This window comes from Canis aureus, chromosome 8 (genome assembly GCF_053574225.1).
Source record: "Canis aureus isolate CA01 chromosome 8, VMU_Caureus_v.1.0, whole genome shotgun sequence".
Lineage (NCBI taxonomy): Eukaryota > Metazoa > Chordata > Mammalia > Carnivora > Canidae > Canis > Canis aureus.
Genome location: NC_135618.1, coordinates 21,260,635 through 21,282,013, shown reverse-complemented (window position 1 = coordinate 21,282,013; position 21,379 = coordinate 21,260,635). Strand labels below are relative to the sequence as shown.

The following is a 21,379-nucleotide window of genomic DNA, read 5'->3' as shown; positions in this document are numbered from 1 at the left end:
TGATTTGTAGATACCAGTTTTTATAAGTGTCTCCTAATGGCAGAAATATATAGCTGAAAATTATTTTAGAAATTAAATTTTTGCATTTTTTTATATTCAGGAATGAAGTTATAATACCCAGCATCTTTGAATTATTAGTATTTTACTTTTTTTTTTTTTTTTTGGCCTGAAACACCTCTTTGATAGTTAGTGGTTATTGTGCTTTCATTCACAGCTCTGCAGATTATCAATTCCTTCCTTAATAGCTTTAGAGGCCATACTTTGGGAGAAATGCCAAGAATTTATCCATGGTATTGTAGCCTCCTGACCAGAATAGGACACACTCAAGGGCCAAGTCTTAGCCTTGGTTAAAAGGTTCCCTAGTATTAAGGGTAGCTTTGTAAATTATAAATTTGATAAAGTGTTCCATTCCATTCCAACCCCCAATATGTCTTTGATGGCTTTTAAGGTAGGAGACTTAAATGGTTCATTTTAAAAATTTTATCTTTTTATTTTTAGGAGCTTGTTCGTAAAGGGATACCCCACCACTTTAGAGCAATAGTTTGGCAACTTTTATGTAGCGCACAAAGTATGCCAATTAAGGATCAGTATTCAGAACTCTTGAAAATGACCTCACCGTGTGAAAAATTGATCCGAAGGGACATTGCTAGAACTTATCCTGAACACAATTTTTTTAAGGAAAAAGATAGCCTTGGACAGGAGGTTTTATTTAATGTAATGAAGGTAAGTTTTATTTATTCATTTTTTGAAGTGAATTCTCAGGAGGCTGAAATTATACATATAGTGAAGCATGAACCTTCACCACAAGTTTCTTTTTCAGAAATTTGTCATTAGAATAATTTCTGCTTTAATTTTAGTGCTACATTACTGTTCATTTTGGAGAACTTACAAAATTCATCCCTTTGCTTGGTATTAGTTGGTTAAAATCAAATAGCCTATAAATCAATATACACCATAGAAAGATCCTTTATGAAAATGGATCATTTATCTTATGTGAGTTCCATAATCTAGGAACAAAGTTTTCTGCTTACTGTGGCCAAATACTGCTAAAAGCTCTTAGCTCTTAAAAGTGTGTGCCATTGTCATTTTTTCTTTCAATATTGCCTTTTTTCTTCTCATAATTCCTTTCCCTTTCAACTACTTCTGTGAAATGTTAATTTCTTCTTAAACCATTTCAGTTTTTCCAGTGCTTTACCTTAACCTTACTCTGGTTTTACCTCAGGTAAACATTTTATAAGATTTGTTACTTCACTGATTTATTTTCTTGTCCTTAGGAGCTCTCAGTTTCTAATTGGGAAATTGTAAAAAAAAAATTTATGTAATAAATCACCTACTTTTTAAACACTTATAGGATAACCTCTACAACCAGCAAGCAAAAGCTTTTCTAAAAAATAAATGGTCTTTACTCCACTCTATATTTTTAGGTGTTTAGAGAAGGAAGATATTAATATAGCATGTTAAAGTCTTCTGAACATTTTTTACTTTTTAGGCATATTCTTTAGTGGATCGTGAGGTTGGTTACTGTCAAGGAAGTGCTTTTATAGTTGGATTGTTGCTTATGCAGGTAAGTTAGTATAAGTATTAAGTGTCTGATTAAGTTCTTTATTGAAGTTGGGTTGGTGAATTTAAAAATCAAACTTGTTTTTATTGTTTGATACTAGAAATTTTTCCCTAGGCATCATTTAAATAGGGATATTTAGTTTGCACTTGAAAATATTAAAAGTGTTGAAAATAACATATGCAATAATATCCTGCCACTAAATGAAATGTCAGTTTCATTGTGGCCATAATATCCCACTAAAGCCTGTATCTACTTTTAAATCTTAAATTATATGTTAATATTTAATAAAGACTAATCTTTTCTCATCCAAGGAGGACATGATTGAAGTGTTGGTATGAAAATCTTGTTTATAGCATCCATCTTTGAAATTTACACAGAAAGATTGGTTGTCATAGATTTGAGGGCTTGTTACGCCTATCTTGTTATATAGGCTCTAAAATATAGGTACTCAATTATTTTTATTGTCCTGAAGATATAACCTATATTTCTATTAGCAGCAACTAATTTGGAGTGGGTTTGGGAGGGATGTTTTTAGAAGTCATGAACAGATCCTCAGTTTATAAATTGAATTAAGGGAATTGACTAATAGTGTTTTCTCTTCACCTTTGTTGAAATTTTTTTTAAAGTCTATTGTACTCTATATGATTCTCAGACTAAAATATAGTCTGAAGAGAAACCTTGGAGATAGCTTGATTTGAGTCATTCATACACACACACACACACACACATATAGTCATCAGCTTTGAACCCAGTATCATATATATATATATATATATATATATATATATATATATATATATATATATATGATACTCATATATATATATATATGTATGTATGTATGTTGGTTTTTTGTATCTCAGTACCTCAGTACTACACTGAGTTTTGTGAATGTGGGCTAGATTATTTAATCTCTCTTTGAGCCTTAATTAGATAATACTGTCTACTTTCCAATGCATTGTGAGGTCATATGAAATAATAAATGTAAAAATCTAGCATGGTGTTTGCCACATAGTAGACATGCAGTCAAAGTTCAGTGACTTGCCCAAGATCACTCTTCTTGGTAGATAAAAGCAGAGTAGGAACCTGAAACTGTTTCCCCTGGCTTTGCTTCAATTTCCCAGCAGTTCTGCCTGAGTTTTAAACCTCTGTAACTATCAAACTACTTTTCTGAGTAGCAAAAACCTGATGTCAGAGACACTGGTGACAGATTAATAAGATTAATAAGAGTGACAGATTTTTATTTTGTTTTATAACATAACTACTACCGATTGTTGTAAGATAACTTTCCATTTCTAGGTGACATTGGATTGTAATAATAAAAACAAAACTATATTTGTTGAGGTATAACAGCTTTGCACAGTTGTGATTTTTCCTAATTTGTATTCAGTAGGGTTTTTACTACTGAACTCTCAAGCATTCCTATTATCAATCCAGTGATTTTTTTTTTCATAATTCTATTCTTCTTACTTTCTAAATTAGCTTCAAAATACCCTTTCAGTATTTATTTCTGTTAAGCATTTAAAGAACAGATTTTCGTTACTTGAGTTAGGAATCTCATAACTGCAGAGCTAGGCCTGTATGAATCCTAAGGGGCCATTACATTTTTCTTCAGGATAGTGTAGGCAATGCTGGTAGCAGTATTTTTTTTTTCTTTTTTTTTGGTAGCAGTATTTTTATTTAATGATTAATTTCCTTAGCTAGAATTATCAATGGCAGCTAATATATTACCATATAATAATTTTCTAGCCCAGGGCCATAAACTAGAAAATTTGGTGCAGCCAGATTCAAAAGCTCCCTCTCTTTGTTTTTAAAGTATATTCTTTAATGCTGTGTGTTATATTGCCTCCCACATGTTAGCTTGGCAAAATAACTCAGAGTCTGAGAAAAAATTTTGCAAAGTTAGCTTAATTAATACATTTTTTTAATACATGTTTTTAAAAATAGCTACAAGTGCTGGATATATGTTTGGTGTATATCTTAATACTCCTATAAAATTAGGTGGATTTTGTCTCCTGTAGACCTTTGCAAAAGGCATGGATTCTCATTAAGTCAGTGTCATAGAGAAAATATGTAGCAGCTCTAAGATTCGGTGCCCAGATTTTTAATAGAAAGGAGTGGCTATAAAACAACTGGGTGATTGTTCTTCATATTTATATTTTCCTTGGTATCACACTTTTTGTTTTGTGACCATTGTTTCAGTCTTCTTGAGAAGGACCCAATGATTTTTTTTTCTTTTATTCAGTTACTTCAACTTTTTAAAAAATATTGTCAGTTCCCATATCAGTGCTATTGCAGAGGAGGGAGGGAATGAAACTTTTTTGATAATGTTCAGAAGAGAAGAAATTCTTATAAGACAAAAAATTTATTCATCCTCACTGTGACTAGAATGAGGGGTGGTAGGGATGGAATGGAAAGGGAAAGGTAGTGGTAGAAGAGGTTAGAGAAATAGTAAGGTGTCATATAATGTAGGGCCTTGTAAGGATTTTGGCTTTTACTGACGATATGACAGGCTACTAGAGTGTTTTGAGCAGTAGAGTGAAATTGTCTAATTCATGCTTTGAAAGGATCACTTTGCAGCTCCATGCTGATGGGGAACAGACAGTTGGGAAGGAAACATAGGAAGGTGGTAGAGAGACCCATAAATGATGTAGGAAAGATACTGGATTCAAAGCTGATGACCAAGAAAGAATTCTTGAGATGTCTGGGGCAAAAAGGTGGTTTTATTAAAGCATGGGGACAGGACCATGTGCAGAAAGAGCTGTACTGGGTTCATGAGGAGTGGCCTATTCTGTACTTTCAAGTTGGGAGGGGGTTAGGGATAGTGTAGGTCTCCAAGGAATTTTGAAAACAGGGTTTCCAGGACTTTGATGGAGCTAGTTATGGTTGGGAAAAGGTCATTTATTACTGCCTAATGAAACCTTAGTCATGAGACCCTTTAGATATGTATTGGTGGGTCGGTCATATGCTTGGGGGATGATTGCCAACATGTATCTGGGAAGGTAGAGATAAAGGAAGTTTCCAAAGGACTTTTTATTTGTCAAAGTAGACTTACAGAATTCTGGGGTCAGGCTAAGATTGCCTTTGCCCTTAGCGAATTATTAACATTGAGACAGCTGAGTTCCTGGAGGAATGTCACTTTGCCTGTTTCAAGGACTTGTCAGTGGGATGGAATGGAAAGACTTTTCTTCCACTTTTGCTTCCCACATCCGTGAAGAGGTTCTTGGAATTGTCCAGACAATGGACTGCTCTTTTGATGGTGGTTTGGACTAGGTATCTCTGGTCAGAAGTGGTTGATTCTTGAAATAATTTGAATTTAGAGCCAACAGGAGTTACTGATAGATTGGATGTGTAGTAAAAGAGAAAGGAGACAGTGATGATGCATAAAGGTTTTGAGTGGAAGTTTGGGCAAAGAATGGCAGGTAGGAAACTAGGAGTGGTTTGAGATGTCTTTTGGACATCCCAATGGAAGTATAAGTAGGGTAGTTGGAAATATGAGACCAGAACTAAAAGTTCAGGCCAATAGAAGAGAGAGACTGGGGGCTATAAAATGGTTGCAGATGTAGGTAGAATGGTATTGTGGTGAGGTGAGAATGGGAAAATTCTGTTGTAATTGCTTCTAATTTTTAAAAAACTGAAATACCAATAAGATCATTAACTTAGAGTTGGTGGGAAGGAGGTAATGGAAGCTTGAGGACAGAGAAGAAAGTTTGAAATGGTGGCCTAGGAGAATGAGAGTGATTGAAGTAGGGAAATAAAATATACCAGAAGCATTAAAGGCCCACAGAATTCAAAGTGAGACCAGCCAGCATGGTTAAATGTTTTGTTTTTATCCAGCCACTTTCTCCTGCCTAAATGTAGTTGTAGAGTTGGATTTATTCAAGGGTGGAGTTTTTCAGTTGGAATTATTATTACTGAGAGAGAAAGACGTGCAATTGTGGATTTAAATGAGTGAATAAATATAGCAAAGACCACACAAAAGAGCTGGGAACAGAAAAAAGGTAATGTGGTATAAATGAGTGATAGACTTGCAAGTCATATATACTCCTTGTGTATTAATCTTCATCATAACACTGTGAAATTAAGTGCTGTTATTTTACCCATTTGATGTATGTTGAAACTGAGCAATAGAGAGGTTAATTTGCTGAAGGTCACATAGCTATTAAGTGGACTTTGAATCTTAAGTGGTGTGGCTCTAGAGCCTGAGCAGGGATCACTGGAAGAAAGGAAGGCAAAGATCTGCTAGGCCAGGGCATTAGTCCTCATGAAAATGAGTGGGGTTTGGGTACGTGACCTAAAAGTTACTACAAAAAAGAGAAGTAGTAAGTAATACCCACAAGTACCTGTTTCAGAGAGAAGAGGGAGTCATTGCAATGACGATGAGTCAGCAAGGTCCAAGGAAGGGCATATACCTATTTCCTGGTTTCTTCCAGTGAGATGGGAAAGGAAACAGCCATCTTAGGGGAGACAAGATTCAGTTAGAGGAAAAAGATGAAAGAACATTTGGTAAAGAGATTGAGGATCTAGTTAGGATATTTTGTTGATGGCAGGTTATGAGTTCCAGAAAGTGCTATGGAAAAGGTATAGGGAAGGCTGGATATGGGGTTAGATTAAAGAGCAGTAGAACCACATGAAATTAGAGTTCTGGATTCTTGGGCTTCTTGCAGTGAAATAAATTAATGGGAATGATGGGATTGATAAGAATGGTCTCCAAGGCAGAATTGTGGCTATATGTTTTGGGAAGAAGGAAGTACAGGTTTTACCAACAGTAACACTTCTATCCATGGCTGTGGCAAGACCAGGAGAAATGTAATTAGCAGTCTTTAGTAAGAAAACTACCTAGAGAGACTTAGGTTTCCTCTTTTAAAACACCTTGATATAATGTGAGTAAATGAGCATTGGAAAATTAGCAAATGTTCTGAATATCTGTGAGCTCTTTTAAGAGCTCTTACATTCATTATCTTATTTGATATAGTTTTTTTTTTTTTGTGAGTTATACATAAAATTTGAAATTGGTACTTTTAAACCTTGCTTACAGATTCTTTGAAAACTTATTTTATGTGTGTGTGTTTAAAAATACTTATGCTGTATCATATCATTTTTGCTCAGAACTGTTGAAAGTTTTCCCATTTCATGTAAGGTAAAAGCCCAAATCCTTACAGTGACTTCTAAAACCCTATGTATTCTGGTTCCCTGTATTTCTCCTTCATAACCTAACCACCCCTTGTAGAATTCCTCCTAATTAGTAGTCTCTTGTTTGCTGTTGCTTGAGCATGCCAATTGTGATTCTACTTAAAGGCCTTATATTATTCCTTCTCCCAGGACTACTCTTTCCTCAATTGCTCACTTATTTTCTTTAGTACTCTGTTGAAATGCTCCCTTATCAAGGGACTTGCCCTAACCTACCTACATAAATAATGTATCTCCCCAGCATTTCCTGTTACCCTACTCTATTTTATTTCCATAGTACTCAAAACCATTAGGCATACATATGAATTGGTTTATTACATGTATTGTCTATCTCCCCTCAGTAGGATGTTCAGGTTTCATGAGAGTAGAGTGTTTATTTTGTTCAGTGGTATATACCCAGAAAAACAGAAGTATCTGGCTCTAACTGAATATTGATTTATTGAATTCATGAATCAGGCAAGTGAGACAGTTAGTCTCAGAGGTTATAAGAGTTGTTTAACTTTTCATTCTGAGAATAGGAGATCAGAACCTTTTGATTCCAGGTTCAGTGTGCTTAACGTTGTATCACATGGCCTCTCAAAACTGTATTTCTCGTTGGAAGGGTACTTAGTTTAAATAGAATTTAGCTTATTTGTATATCACAGAACATTAACCTATATTGCTTCCCCCCCCTTCTAATGTAGATGCCAGAAGAAGAAGCTTTCTGTGTATTTGTTAAATTAATGCAAGATTATAGACTTCGTGAACTTTTTAAACCAAGTATGGCAGAATTGGGCCTTTGTATGTACCAGTTTGAATGCATGATACAGGTAAAATTGTAGTATTCACAGGCATATTGTGAATTTTTGTCATCTTGGTTTGAGTGATGACTAAGTAAACTTAATGTTTAAAGTGTTATAGCAATTGAAAAATCAGTGTTTTAATCACATGATCATTCATTGGTTAACACAATTTAGACCTACTTCCCAGTTACTGTTTACAAGTAGATCACAGTCTGGAACTTGACTGCCGTTCTCATATTCAAACTTTATGCATTTGTGCCTAATCTGTCACAACCACATTGCCTGAATGCATGAGTTTCCCCTTTATGCCCTATTGTATTCTATTGTTATATAGACTGTGCTCTTATAGGAGCTCCTGACATTATGACACTGACATCAGTTCATTTCCTTTGAGACTTGTCTGTTCTGGTTCTTTCAGTCCTCTCTCCTGCCTTTCTTTTTTTATCTCACTTTTTTGCTAGCCTGTAATCTGTTCTTAAAATAAGGCTTTTATGTTCCTAGTTTAAGACTGAGAGTCTAGTGTGAGGGTGTAGAGAAGAGCAGAGGAATCAAAATCAAATGAAAAATATTCTTTGTAATATTTTACCTTTCTGGAGTTAATTTATATATTTATATGTAGTAAACTAATACATATTGTATTAACTAATACATATATAATAATACATATACATAGTATATATATAGTAGACACACACACACACACACACATATATATAGTTTACTATATTGTCCTTTAATATAATAGTGTATTTTCATATACTTAAATTTCAATTAGATAAGCAGAACTTAAGAATATAGGTTAATGATTCAGCTGACATAAGAGCCAATTTTACAAGTCTCCTTTTCCTGGCAGCCTTACCTGCAAGAATTTTAAAATCCTTTATCTTTTGTATGTGTAGTGGGAAAAAAGGGATATGCAAAGTGTTTGCACATTTTTTTTGTGTGTGTTTGCACATATTTTTTAAAAAAAAAAGAGAAGATAAAGTCTTGAGATGATTCTTAAATTTTTCTTTCTGAAATAGTAGGCTTTTTTTTTTAAAGATTTTATTTATTTGAGAGAGAGAGAGGACATGAGGAGGGGAGGAGCAGAGGTAAAGAGAGAGAAGTAGACTTCCTGCCAAGTAGGTAGGGAGCCCTATGTGGGGCTCAATCCCAGGACCCCGAGATCATAACCTGAGCTAAAGGCAGACGCTTAACTGACTGAGACTTGTCACTCAGGCACCCCTGTAGGCTTGTTTTAACCAACCTTAATCTTTCTTGGTTTATTTTCAGTTCAATGTGTCATTTATGTTTTGAATTACTAGAATTGAGGGAGCATGTGTATTTTGGACGAAAAGGTAGGATAGATAGCACCTGAAAGTGTTTCAGCATAGCATTTCTTTCCTTTACAATTTTTTTGGAGGGCAGCCAGTTCGGCAGCTTAGCGCCACCTTCAGCCCAGGGCATGATCCTGGAGACCTGGGATCGAGTCCTGTTTCGGGCTCCCTGCATGGAGCCTGCTTCTCCTTTTGCCTGTCCTCTCTCTCTCTCTCTCTTTCTCTGTGTATCTCTCTGTCTCTCTCTGTCTCTGTGTGTGTCTCTAATAAATAAATAAAATCTTAAAAAATAAAATAAAAAAAATTTTGTAATTATTATAGTTTATAGAAAAGTATTAAAAATACTAGACACTGGTGTTTCCACCAACATGATTAAGCAAATATTAAAGTTTATTTACTTGTTTTAAATGTTATTTTTATTAATTAATGTTACAGATACAGCCTAATTTCCAACTCTACATCCTTTTCCCCTTCTTCCCTTCCCTGATAGTAACCATCATCCTGAATATCAATTTCAACATCATAATTGATGCCTGATCTTTGTGTTTGATAAAGTCTTTTCTAATATATACACAGTAATCTGGTTTAAAATGTTCAATTTTATTATGTTTTAATTAATTATTTTCTTCTCTTTAGGAGCATCTTCCAGAGCTCTTTGTACATTTTCAGTCTCAGAGTTTTCATACCTCAATGTATGCATCATCTTGGTTTCTGACTATCTTTCTTACGACTTTTCCATTACCAATTGCAACAAGAATATTTGATATCTTTATGTCTGAGGTAAGCTAATGGGCAAGCTGAGCAGAGTAATCATTGGGTTAATCGTTAGAGCAGGACATTGAGGAGAAAATAAAGGAGATCCATGTGTTCCATACTAAACTACTCATACGGATATTCTCCTTTAAACCTGTCAGTATGTTTAATGGATGTTAGATAAGGAAGCTGAGACTTCAAGGAATGTTAAATAGCTTGTCTGTGGACACATAGCATGTAGTAGTAGTGTAGTAACTGTTGTTCAAATACAGGCTGTCAAAATCTGGAGCTCACACTCAAGCAAACCTCTGTATCACTTCCTGAATGATTCAGTGAGAATTAGTGAGAAGTGAAATTTGCCTTATAGTTAATATTATTGCACTGCATCTGTTACCCAAAGAGGAAGAAGTAATGAATGTATAATTAAGTTTCTTCTATTCCATGAATATATTGCAGGTAGTCCTTTTAATTGTCATTGTCATGTTGTAGTTATCCTTTGTCTTTTATTCTGTGTTTTGGATGATAAGGTAGGAAGGCAAGGTTAGGCAATGAATGGTAGCACCTGGAAGTATTATTATTGTTAATAACATCTTAATCAGGGGGTGGCTGCCTGGCTCAGCTTGAGAGAGCATGTGACTCTTGATCTCAGGGTTGTGAGTTCAAGCCATGTTGGGCATAGAACTTATAAATGAATAAACAAAAAACACACAGACAAATTCTTAATCAAACCCAGTGTTCATTGTTATTAATTAGATCTGGGGAAGATTAGTTTATTCTATTACCTAGTTAAATTAGTTTGGAGCCAGCAAACTGTGATTCATGTACTGACCACCCTGTTTTCAGGTACCAAATCTGTCCTACCACTTATTTTTGTACATAAAGTTTTCTTGGAACATAGCCATGCCCATTTGTTGTGTTATCTCTGTCTGCTTTTGGGCTTAGTGGCAGAGTTGAGTATTTGTGATAGTAACCAAATAGCCCACAAAGCCTAAAATATTTGCTATCTGACTTTTTACAAAATTTGCCAATTTCTAGTAAGATCACTAAATGTTTACCGTGCTGTACTTTTGAATGATTATTTTTTGTCAATGGCAGAGTAAGACAAATTTGGCTTTAAAATGTGTTTCCACAGGGTTTAGAAATAGTGTTTCGAGTAGGATTAGCACTTCTTCAAATGAATCAGGCAGAACTGATGCAACTTGACATGGAAGGGATGTTACAGGTAGGTCAGTTCATGATTTCTTGAGTGTGTTTAGATATTACTGCCAATTAGTTAATAATAAGCAACACTAAGTAGTTCTTATGCTTTCCTTTTTTGTGTTTTATTAGCACTTTCAGAAGGTCATTCCACATCAGTTTGATGGTGGACCAGACAAATTAATCCAGGCAGCTTACCAAGTCAAATATAACTCAAAAAAAATGAAAAAGTAAGTATTTTATATTTTGATTTTTAGTCATGAGTGTTTGTTGAAGCATATAGGAGATTAAATAGAAGTGTCAAAACAGTACAGTGATAAGTGCAGTTTTCTTCCTCAGTTCATAGAACTGTAGCATTTTAGTTCATGGTGTTGGTTTGTGGTAACATAAATTTAATGTTGTAATTTCATACTTCTCTTAGTATTGGTGCTTGGGACCATTATGTATTACCTATAAAACTGCCCTTTCCCATTCCACATTGACTGGAATTAGGAACCTGGTAAATGTATATACGTGAGTGTGCTCTTACTTTGAAAACTACTTCTGTAGTGTGATCCACTTCACTGACATTCTTTTATGCTCAACTCCAGAGTGTCACTTAAGTTCAGGATTAGTCTAACCAACAAGATAGGCATGAGGTATAGATTGAGAATTTAAGTTTTTGTTTATTGTGAATTATTTTTGAATAAAGCTTTTCTTGATATGTTTTTAATGGAAGTTCAAGGAAATCCCAAGGATTAATTTTTTGAAATGTGATAAAGATAATTAAGAATGATAGCTGTTGGTCTTCCAGCCTCCGATACTTAGATAAATCTTAGCCAGAGGTCATAGTTACCACTCCTGACACTAGTTTCTATGGTACAAGATACTTTAAAATGATAGCATTACTATATTTTAACAGTTCTCAGTATCTTCACTGTTGTAACAAAATTACATTCATATCTCTTACATACTCCCATGGATGTTCCTACCCCAGAAAGTATATAAGTGAGAATTATGTTATTAAAATTAGCTCTAATTTGCAAAAACAAGCAAATTTATGAGCTTTCACTAGTATTAATAAATAACTTGTGAAGTTATTAAAATTAGCTCTAATTTGCAAAAACAAGCAAATTTATGAGCTTTCACTAATATTTAACTTATTTAACTTGTGAAATTTCTAAATCACATTACATCATAATGTTGAGACATTATTGACCAAAAAGCTATTCCCTTCTATAATTGATAAAACCTTTAGGAGCCATATCAACTTTCAGCTCTTGGTAAAACCAGATTTAAATCACACTAGCCAAGAATAGAATTTATTGTATTTTAATTACAGAAAACAACATAATTGATTTTCCTTTTAGATTTTATCACCAGTATAATCCCATTTCTGAAATTTTATTCTCTATACTTATCAAACTTCTGACACCCTAGTTCTTTCATTCGTACTCATATGATGTCTCTGTTCAACTTTAAGATCTCTACTCTGATGTTAGATAGCCTTCTTCTGATCCAAATAAGTATACCTCTATGTTTTGTACCCTGTATTCATGTAGTCAAGTGCTGGAGAAAATTGCATAAACAGGTTACTGGCAGTAAATTGTATCTCTTTGCCATTTCATGTGTATTTTTATTGACCTTGATTAATTCTCCCATTCCCCATGGTGATTATTTCAAACTTTGCCATTTCCCTAGATTGTGTCCCCATTTTTGCCCTAACTCTTTGGCAGGTTATTTTGCTTGTTAATTAATTCATCAGCCATCATTTTTCAAGCTCTCTGAACTTTTTCTCCTATAATTTGCAGCTTGCAGAATTAGCCATATTTCTTTTCTTCCCTTTTCAGAATATAGTATTTCTATTCCTATACAATGCTAATTCAGTATGTTATTTCCATCTCTTCCAGGTCTTTGCTGAACTAGTTGTTTCTACTTTTATCTTCATCCCTTCTTTCTGTTTCATTTTCTTCAATGTACAAAGGTATTTTTGATTTCTGACTTATAAGCGTCAAAACAAAACTGACCTCAACATAGCATTTCATTCTCTTTTTATGAAATTTAATTGTGAAGGAAAGAATAATTTATTTATTAGCTTCAGATCATATTTCATCTGCTATTTTTTTTCCATTTGGGACATTTTTCAAATACACAGAGACATAATGGAATAGTAAATACCCATATGCTTATCATCTAGATTAAACAGTTAATATTTATCTTCTTAAAAATTTTAATTCTAGGGCAGCTCAGGTGGCTCAGTGGTTTAGCGCCGCCTTCAGCCCAGAGCCTGATCCTGGAGATCCGGGATCGAGTCCCATGTCGGACTCCCTGCATGGAGCCTGCTTCTCCCTTTGCCTGTGTCCCTGCCTCTCACTCTTTCTCTCTCTCTCTTTGTGTGTCTCTCATGAATAAATAAATAAAATCTTTTAAAAAATTAATTCTAGTGTAATTAACACAGTGTTATATTAGTTTCAGGCATACAATATAGTGCAACATTAATACTTTGTCATTTACTTCATCTACATTATTAGATAAAATTTTATTTTATTTGAAAGTAAATTACGGATATTATGATATTTCACTCCAATATTCAGTAGAGAAAAGCAGGATGAAGGACATAGAGTGATGGAGTGCTATTTTAGGTATAGCACTCAAGGATAGAACATAAATTGATAAGGTTCCATTCGAGCAGATACTTGAGAAAATTGAGAGTGAACCATGTGATTGTATTCCATGTTGATAGTAAAGTAAATGTAATGATGACTGAGGCCAGAATATGATTGATATGTTTAAAGGACAGCAAAAAGCCAACGTGACTGTAGTGTAGGCAAATAGGAGTATGTTGGCTAATGAAATCTAAAACATAGTAGAGAGCAAAGGATATTTAAAGCTGGGATTTTTTTATAAGGTAGTTACTACCTACATGTATCTACTAAAATTTTTAAAACTGAGGATTTAATTCATCTGTTATATTAGCCACTTTTCAAATGCCCATTGTCACTTATATTTGGCTAGTGGCTACCATATTAGACTCACAGATCTAGAACATTTTCACTATTGTAAAGTTCTTTTGGACATACTGATCTCCTCAGGGACCAGACTTATATAAGTCTGAGGGAAGGCATTAGAGAATTTTGACAAAAGTGACATCACCTTATTTTAAAATTTCACTCTTTTTGTTGTCTAGAAGAGTAGGTGGAGGTTGACAAGGTGAAGAGAAGGTGGGCATTTTAGGCAGAAAAGTAATATGTACAAAGGCTCAGAGGTTCCTTTAAGACAAGAAATTTGCAAGCAATCATTCTTAGGCTTTGTTTTTTTGTTGTAATTTCATTTTGGTATATTTTTAAACCTTTTAAGAGTTATAAATAATATGTGTGCATGTAAGTAAAATCCATACTCATTTTTAGGGGATCCATTTGAGAGTAAGTTAAGATGCTGTGCCCTTTTTTCTTAAATACTTGAATGAATGTGTACTTCCTAAGAACAAGGACTTTTATTTTTTTTTTTAGCAGAATCTAATAGTTAATTGAAATCAGGAAATTATATAGATACAGTACTATTACCTAATTCCCAAAGCATGTTCAAGTTTTATCACTTGTCTCAATAATACTCTTTGTAACTATCTCCCCTTTCAAATCCCCACCTAATTCTCTCTCCTATCCAGTCCTTCTGATATATTTACTCATTTATTTATATAAGTGTCAACTTGTGGGTTCTTTTTTTTATTTGGTGAATTATAATTCATTACTCTCCAGTTACCCTGCTTTGTCTAGTAGGAGCCCTTTCAAACTGGCTGTGGTGTCCTTTTGACATGTCCCCATGGCTCTTTGAGAATTTCCTTATTGTAAGGCAACAGAAATCTCCAGACTCATCTTGTGCCTTTCCTGTTCCTGCACAGGAGCAAATCATTCTCCAAAAGGCCTTGGTTATTTTTAGTAATAAGCCTTTGAAATGTAGCCTGAAGGTAATGGATAAACACTGAAACAGTTGAACTCCGGGAGTGGCATGATCCAAATCGACATTTATAAAAACATTATCCTGGTAATAGTGTGCAGAAAAGATTGAATTATGAAACTGGCAGTAGAGAGGACAGTTGTCAGATTCCTCTAGTAATTTAGTTAAGCTATAATGAAGGCCTAAAAATGTTGCCAATACAAGAATGATATAGCTCTGTAGTTACTTTGAAGTTGCTTTGTAGAAACCTTATAAGCATACCTAGGCCAACTGATGATCAGGGTCAACATCAACAGTGATATCTGGTGAGAATTTGTACCCTTGATATGATGTGATAAAAATGGAACTGATTTCTGTAGTCTTCTTCCTCCAAACCCATAACCCCAGTACAATCATAGCAAAAATAAGCTAAATCCCAATTGAGGAATATTCTTCAAAATACCTCACCAGTACTCCTCAAATTATCAGGGTCATCAGACATACGGAAAATCTGACAAATTGTCATAGACAAGAGGAGTCTAAAAAGACATGGCAACTTAATGTAATATGATTCCCTGGATGGTATCCTAGAATAGGAAATGGACATGAGACAAAAATTAAGACATCTGAATTTAGTATGGACTTTGGTTAACAGTGTATTAATATTAGTTCATTAATTGTTACAAAGGTACTATACTAATGTAAGATGTTAAACATAGAACTGGGGGCGGGGGTATGCAAACTCTGCACTCTTCTCAATTATTTTGTAATCAAAATCACTTCTCAAAAATAAAGTTTATTTAAAAACCATCAGTGCAGTTGAAGAAGAAATAATGTATTTGCGAGCATTGTTAAGAAGGTTGAATTGAACGTGTTTGGTGACTGAATTGGGAACTAAGATTAAATGATGATTTCAAGTGTTTTAGGTACATGAGTGAGTAATAATAACATTTATCACCTAATACATAACAAAGGAGGCATTTGTGAGGACTATAAGCTTACTTCAGCAGTGCAGCCATTGTTCAAACATTCTGCACCTCTTGAGAGTCTTGTAAATTCTTTTGAATATATTACTCTTTTAGATACACCAAAGTAATAGACATGGTAGTGTAACAGTCAAAGGTGTGACCTTAGGCAAGTTTCTCAGTCTTTCTAAGCCTATACAAATGGGCATAACAACCAGCATTAAAAAGTCATTGTGGACAGAGGATTGTAAGAAAATGGAGTAGAAATCGCCAGGGATCGGTCTCCCACCTAGAAAACAATTGCGGTGGCAGAATCTGATGTAATTGTTTTGGAATTCTGGGGCTTACTGAAGATTTGTAACTTCTAGGGGAAGGCTTGAACTGAATTGTGGCTAGTTTAGTCAATTTCAGTTCTTAGCACATTAGTACCCCTTAGCACCATCCTTCTTCACCCTTCATTCAGCCCATGGTATGCAGCTGTGCTTGCTTGTATTTCTGGAGCAACTTTCATGCAACTTGGAACCAGGGTGGGCACAAGTGACCTTGTCTTCCAGGTACCTGGAATCTATGTGCTCTGATCTGATTGCTGTGCCATTTCTGATCACAGGTGCAAGGAAGGTGCCATTAGTGTTGCACCACTTTCCATTGTTGCAAGTCCCCTTATCCTCCAGCTGAAATAATTGCCAAGAGATTTGAAGGGCCATCATTCTTCTCTTCCCTTTATTTTTCCTTTTCCCCCTTTGTCTAGTTTGTAACAGGCACCTGGGTGGCTCTGTGGTTGAGGGTTTGTCTTCAGCTCAGGTCATGATCCTGGGGTCCCCGCAGGGACCCTGCTTCTCCCTCTGCTTATGTCTCTGCCTCTCTCTGTGTGTCTTTCATGAATAAATAAATAAAATATTTTAAACAAAAGCAAATACCTAGCTTATAACAAAAATCACAAGGCATATTTAAAAAAAAAGGAAAGTATGGCCCAAAGGAAAAGAATATAGTTGACTCTTCAACAACATGGATTTGAACTGTGCTCATCCACTTATATGCAGATTGTTTTTGAGAAATGCAGCACAGGACTGCAAATGTATTTTCTCTTATAATTTTCCCTATAACTCTTTCTTTTCTGTAGCTTCCTTCATCTTAAGATTACAAAATATGATACTTACAAAATATGTTGACTACGCTATTTGTAAGAGTTCCAGTCGACAGTGGTGACATGTTTGGAGAATCAAAAGTTACACACAGACTTTCAACTGCACAGGGATGTCAGCACTTCTGATTCTCATGTTGTTCAACGGTCAGGTGTAAATAGAAACTATATCTGAAAGCGACTCGATGGCAGATAAAGTAGATAAGTAGAGACTTTAAAAGAAGCTCAAAGAACTAAAGGAAGATGTGGGGAAAATCGAGAAAAAGATAGATGAATAAAATGGAAATATCCGTAAAGAGATAGAATACGTAAAAGGGAACAAAAAAAAATATTCTGGATCTGAAATGTCTGGTAACTGAAATGAATGATTCACTAGAATGATTAAAAAGTAGATTTGAGCAGGCAGAAAAATAAGTGAAGTTGAAGGCAGACTATTAGAAATTGCTGAATTTGAGAAACAAAAAGTTTCAGTTTCATAAGATGAACAGAACAGTGGACATGCTGGTGGTGATGGCTGCACATTATAAATATACTTAATAACAGTATACCTAAAAATGGTTAAGATGGTAAATTTTGCTAGGTGTATTTTATCACAATAAAAAAAGTTATTGTGAGTTAAATGAAATTTTATATATAAATAGTAAGTAATGGGTTTTTCTCCTTTAAGGGAGAATTTGATTTTTGATGGCAAGTCTAAGTTTTTTGGGGGCCTTGGCTTGTTAGTATTAGGAGAAGTTAAAGTTACTAACATTTTTGGTCCAGAGTAAGATCTAAAAGTAACTTGGTGGGAGTAATTTTTGTATGGCCTATAAATTTTTGTAAAGATGATTTTACACTTAGAGTTGCAAAAATAGTACATTGCATTTGTTTGTCATTTCTTACTCTCCTACAATTAGTGACAGTTCTTCAGTCTTTACCTTTTGACCTTGATACTTCTGAAGTGAGCTGGTCAATGGGTTTGCTAGTTTGAGTTTGTTTGATGACTTCTCTTGATTAAATTGAGGGTGTGCATATCATGGAAGCGAAGTACCCTTCTCAGTACATCTAAACAGGGGATGCATGATGTCCGTATGTATTATTGGTGGTGTTAATCTTGATCAGTTGGCTCAGGTGCTATCAGGATACCAATATACTACAAATTTACTATTTTGAGAGAAATATTTTGAGACTGTGCTTAAGTTTTTACCCATTAATTTTAACATCCTTTGGTTTTTCTTGCCTGTGGGGAGTATTGTGGAATTTTAATGGTGTTTTTAATGTTTTATTGTCATTATTTTTAATGGTGATTTTAATATTTGCCTCATTCTTTCTATGTTTAGGAATCCTTTTGTTAGGAAGACTTGTTCCGTTTCCCCCATTATAAATTTTACACTCAGTTTTTAGTACTTGTTTTTTTTTTTTTTTTTTTTTTTGGTTGAAATCCAGTTGAACTATATCAATATATTTTAATTTGAGGAAGAAAGATGGTTCTTTTCATAAGTTTAGGACTGAATAGAATCTGTAAACTCACTTCTCTGGTGCCTTGTATATTTCACTTTTGAAAGTTTTTTGTGTGGTTCTCATTTTTACTTGTGAAGTAATTTTTTGATAAAATTCCATGTAACTATTTAGATGATTTTTCTAATATCAAGTATCTCAAGTTAAAAGTTGGAACCTACTGAAATTATATTTTGTGTTAATATGTAGTTTCAAATTTTATAATTTAGTAACTACTTTGGAGTAAAAACATATCTTTGATTTTTTTTTTCTTCCTCCTCTTAGGCTTGAAAAGGAATACACTACAATAAAAACTAAAGAAATGGAAGAACAAGTTGAAATTAAAGTAAGCATCTCAGGACTTTTAGAAGTGCCAAACATAAACTTATTAAAGTCGGTTGTTTGGTTATGTTGATATATTTATTTCCTGTAGCAAATTTAACAGTGATGTTTATTACTACTTACTGATATTTACCATCTCGCTAGGTTATAGTTTAAAATAAACCTTTCAAAAACCAGAAATATATAACAAGTGATTCTTATTGTAGCGTGAGAGCAGCAGTATTTCTGGATTTGTTGTTGGGTCATGAAGAGAAAATACTTCTATGGGGAAGATAATTACCACTTAATTTAAACATATTTTTAAAAATGCAGAGAAGTTCATCTATAACATGTGTAGATTAATAGAACAAATATTTGCACCAAAACCAATTACGGATGCCTTAAAGCTGAAGGAAATTTTGGCTAATTCTCTTAGTCAATTTTCTCATCTCTAAGCAAAGGTTATACTTTTGAACTGTCCATGGAAACAGGTAGATTGCCAGTTTTAAGGGATATGTAAATTCCTATGTATATCTCAAAATTCTTATTTGTGCCCCCTGTAGGCTAGAAATTCTTAAGATGAGGATCTTTGGCATTGTTTGAGCTGAGAGTTAAGGAAAGTTCTATAGGCTTTATGCTGATATTTCAGGATGAGGATAATGAGTAAAAGCAGGAGTTAGTGAAGAAACTGACTTGCTGATCATTGGATTTTATCTGTCTTATATTCTCCCCCTTCCAAAAAGAAAAACCCACAAAAAAAAACCCAAAATAAAGCAAGTTTTGAGTGACTACACTTTTTTTTTTTTTTAAACTCTGCATTTGGATGTGTCTGAGAGTTTTGACTTGAACCTGGCAAGATGTTAGATGATCACCTTATTTATGATTCTTTAGCCATGTCTTAATTCACCATTGCTATAAAGTACCTCTTCATTACTCACATCCACAGGCCCTTTTTACAAGAAGGGAATAGGTTTTATGAAATTGATATACTTTCTTGCCATGGTCCTTCTCAAAAGCCTTCTTGGAGACAACCTCTCCCTTTTTTATGTGTGACCTCTCTCTCATCTGTCTCCCTTTTCTAGATGTTTTATTTTAATTTCTATCCGTATTCCCTATCAATAGGAAATAGATACTTCTACATTTTTCAGAGAGAGAAAGAAAAAACCTTTGTGGATGTTTTTCCCTCCTTTTTAAAAATTCTGTCACCCAACTGCTGCTCTACCATTTGCTTTTCTTTTAGGTACCATGAGTAAGAGTAACATTAAATCATACCCTCCACTTCAACCTACTAAAAGTGGAAAAGTACGTCATCCTGATGAGTGGGGAAAGAGTATGGGTTATCGCATACCACGAATATTCGGAACTGCAAATCAAGAATCTGAGGATGGGAAGCCATCCTGTTCATTTCACCATGCTATGTTATTGCAAAACAAAACACAGTTCTATGAACAATTTTTGCTCTTAAAGAAGTTTCTTCTAAAATTAAATCACATGAATAGTAGGAATACCAAGAGGGCTTTTCAGAAAGATCTTTAGCAAAATTTAGCTTGTATTTGCAGTTTTTTTTCAAACTTCAGTTTTGGGGGAAAGTTATAGTTCATATACCTCACAGAGTACTTTTGGATGCCAGCTCCATGTGTCTTAAGGAAAAACAGATGGCACAAGTGTTTATAGAGAAGAAATGGTGGGGGGAGGGGAGAAATGAAAGTTCAAAAAGTTAGAAACACATTGGGTAAATAAAATCTGATCTCAAAGATAGTTTGTTCCTTTTATAAAATTTTGTTTCCACATAGTGTTTTATTACTCTCATACCATTTGCATCTCTCTCTCTTCACTCCTCTGGTCACCAAAAAGGACAAAGCCATGATAATTTTTGTAGGACTGTCCCCCCTCTTTTTTTCCTTTATATAAGCTTGGGTATGTCTGATATTTGACTTGGCAACTCATCTCAGTCACAATCAGATGACCACCGCATTTGCAGATGGTTAGCCATGTATTATTGGAGCCTTTCTCTATAATAGGACACGCCACTTCCTTAGTCACACTCTCTTCCCTTCTCCCCGAGGTCTCTTTTTACAAGGAAGTGAGTTCTCTTAAATTCATACTTTCTTGTCTTGGTCCTCCTCAGAAGCCTTCAGCGAGATAATCTTATGCTGTTTTTCACACAAGTAAATGGTATGATCATCAAATTATTTGATGTTTTGATATGGAAGTAAAAAATCAGCCATTGATTTGTTAACATTTCCCTTTTTTTAACTTAAAATTCTAAGACCTTTGGGTTGTGGACCTTTTAGTCTAACAGTTATATCTGGAGGCTCCCTGATGAAGATAATAACTTTTAATTATTTTTCAACCCTTTTCTGAAAGTGTAACAGAAAGATTTTGATAATAATGGTTTCACATGGAGAATCTTACATTTTATTGTGTGAAATTTTTTGTTAATAGAAACAGCTTTCTCAGTATCTTCCAATCTATTGATGTTCCACCTGAGGGGGAGGAGGTAAGAAATATTAAAATTCTAGCTTTTATTAGGGTACCTCACAAATATTTAAAAATGAAAAACTTTTATTCCCCCACTCTATTTAAGACTGACATATGAACTGATAATCTAATATTCATATTTAAATTTTGTGCTGTGGGACATATAAGTGCTGCAAATGGGAGGAATTAGAGATTCTGACGGATTTTTAGCCAGAAGGTCGATTTTTTTTTAATTTAAAAATTATGAAGTATTCTGGATATGTTGACAAACAGAATAATATAAA

At 34.3% G+C, this 21,379-nt stretch overlaps 1 protein-coding gene across 10 annotated transcripts in view; it reads left to right on the top strand.

Moving 5' to 3' along the window:
• The window catches only part of EVI5 (ecotropic viral integration site 5), a 193,283-nt gene that overhangs the window by 62,168 nt on the left and 109,736 nt on the right, over positions 1–21,379 (top strand). For 9 of the 10 annotated variants that reach the window (XM_077905441.1, XM_077905436.1, XM_077905437.1 and 6 more), the window contains 7 exons: positions 499–723; positions 1,490–1,564; positions 7,435–7,560; positions 9,486–9,629; positions 10,735–10,824; positions 10,932–11,029; positions 18,579–18,639. In XM_077905441.1, coding sequence (XP_077761567.1) covers positions 499–723; positions 1,490–1,564; positions 7,435–7,560; positions 9,486–9,629; positions 10,735–10,824; positions 10,932–11,029; positions 18,579–18,639 — 819 coding nt within the window. The remainder of the gene's footprint in view (positions 1–498; positions 724–1,489; positions 1,565–7,434; positions 7,561–9,485; positions 9,630–10,734; positions 10,825–10,931; positions 11,030–18,578; positions 18,640–21,379) is intronic. The other variant, XM_077905439.1, reaches the window with a different exon arrangement.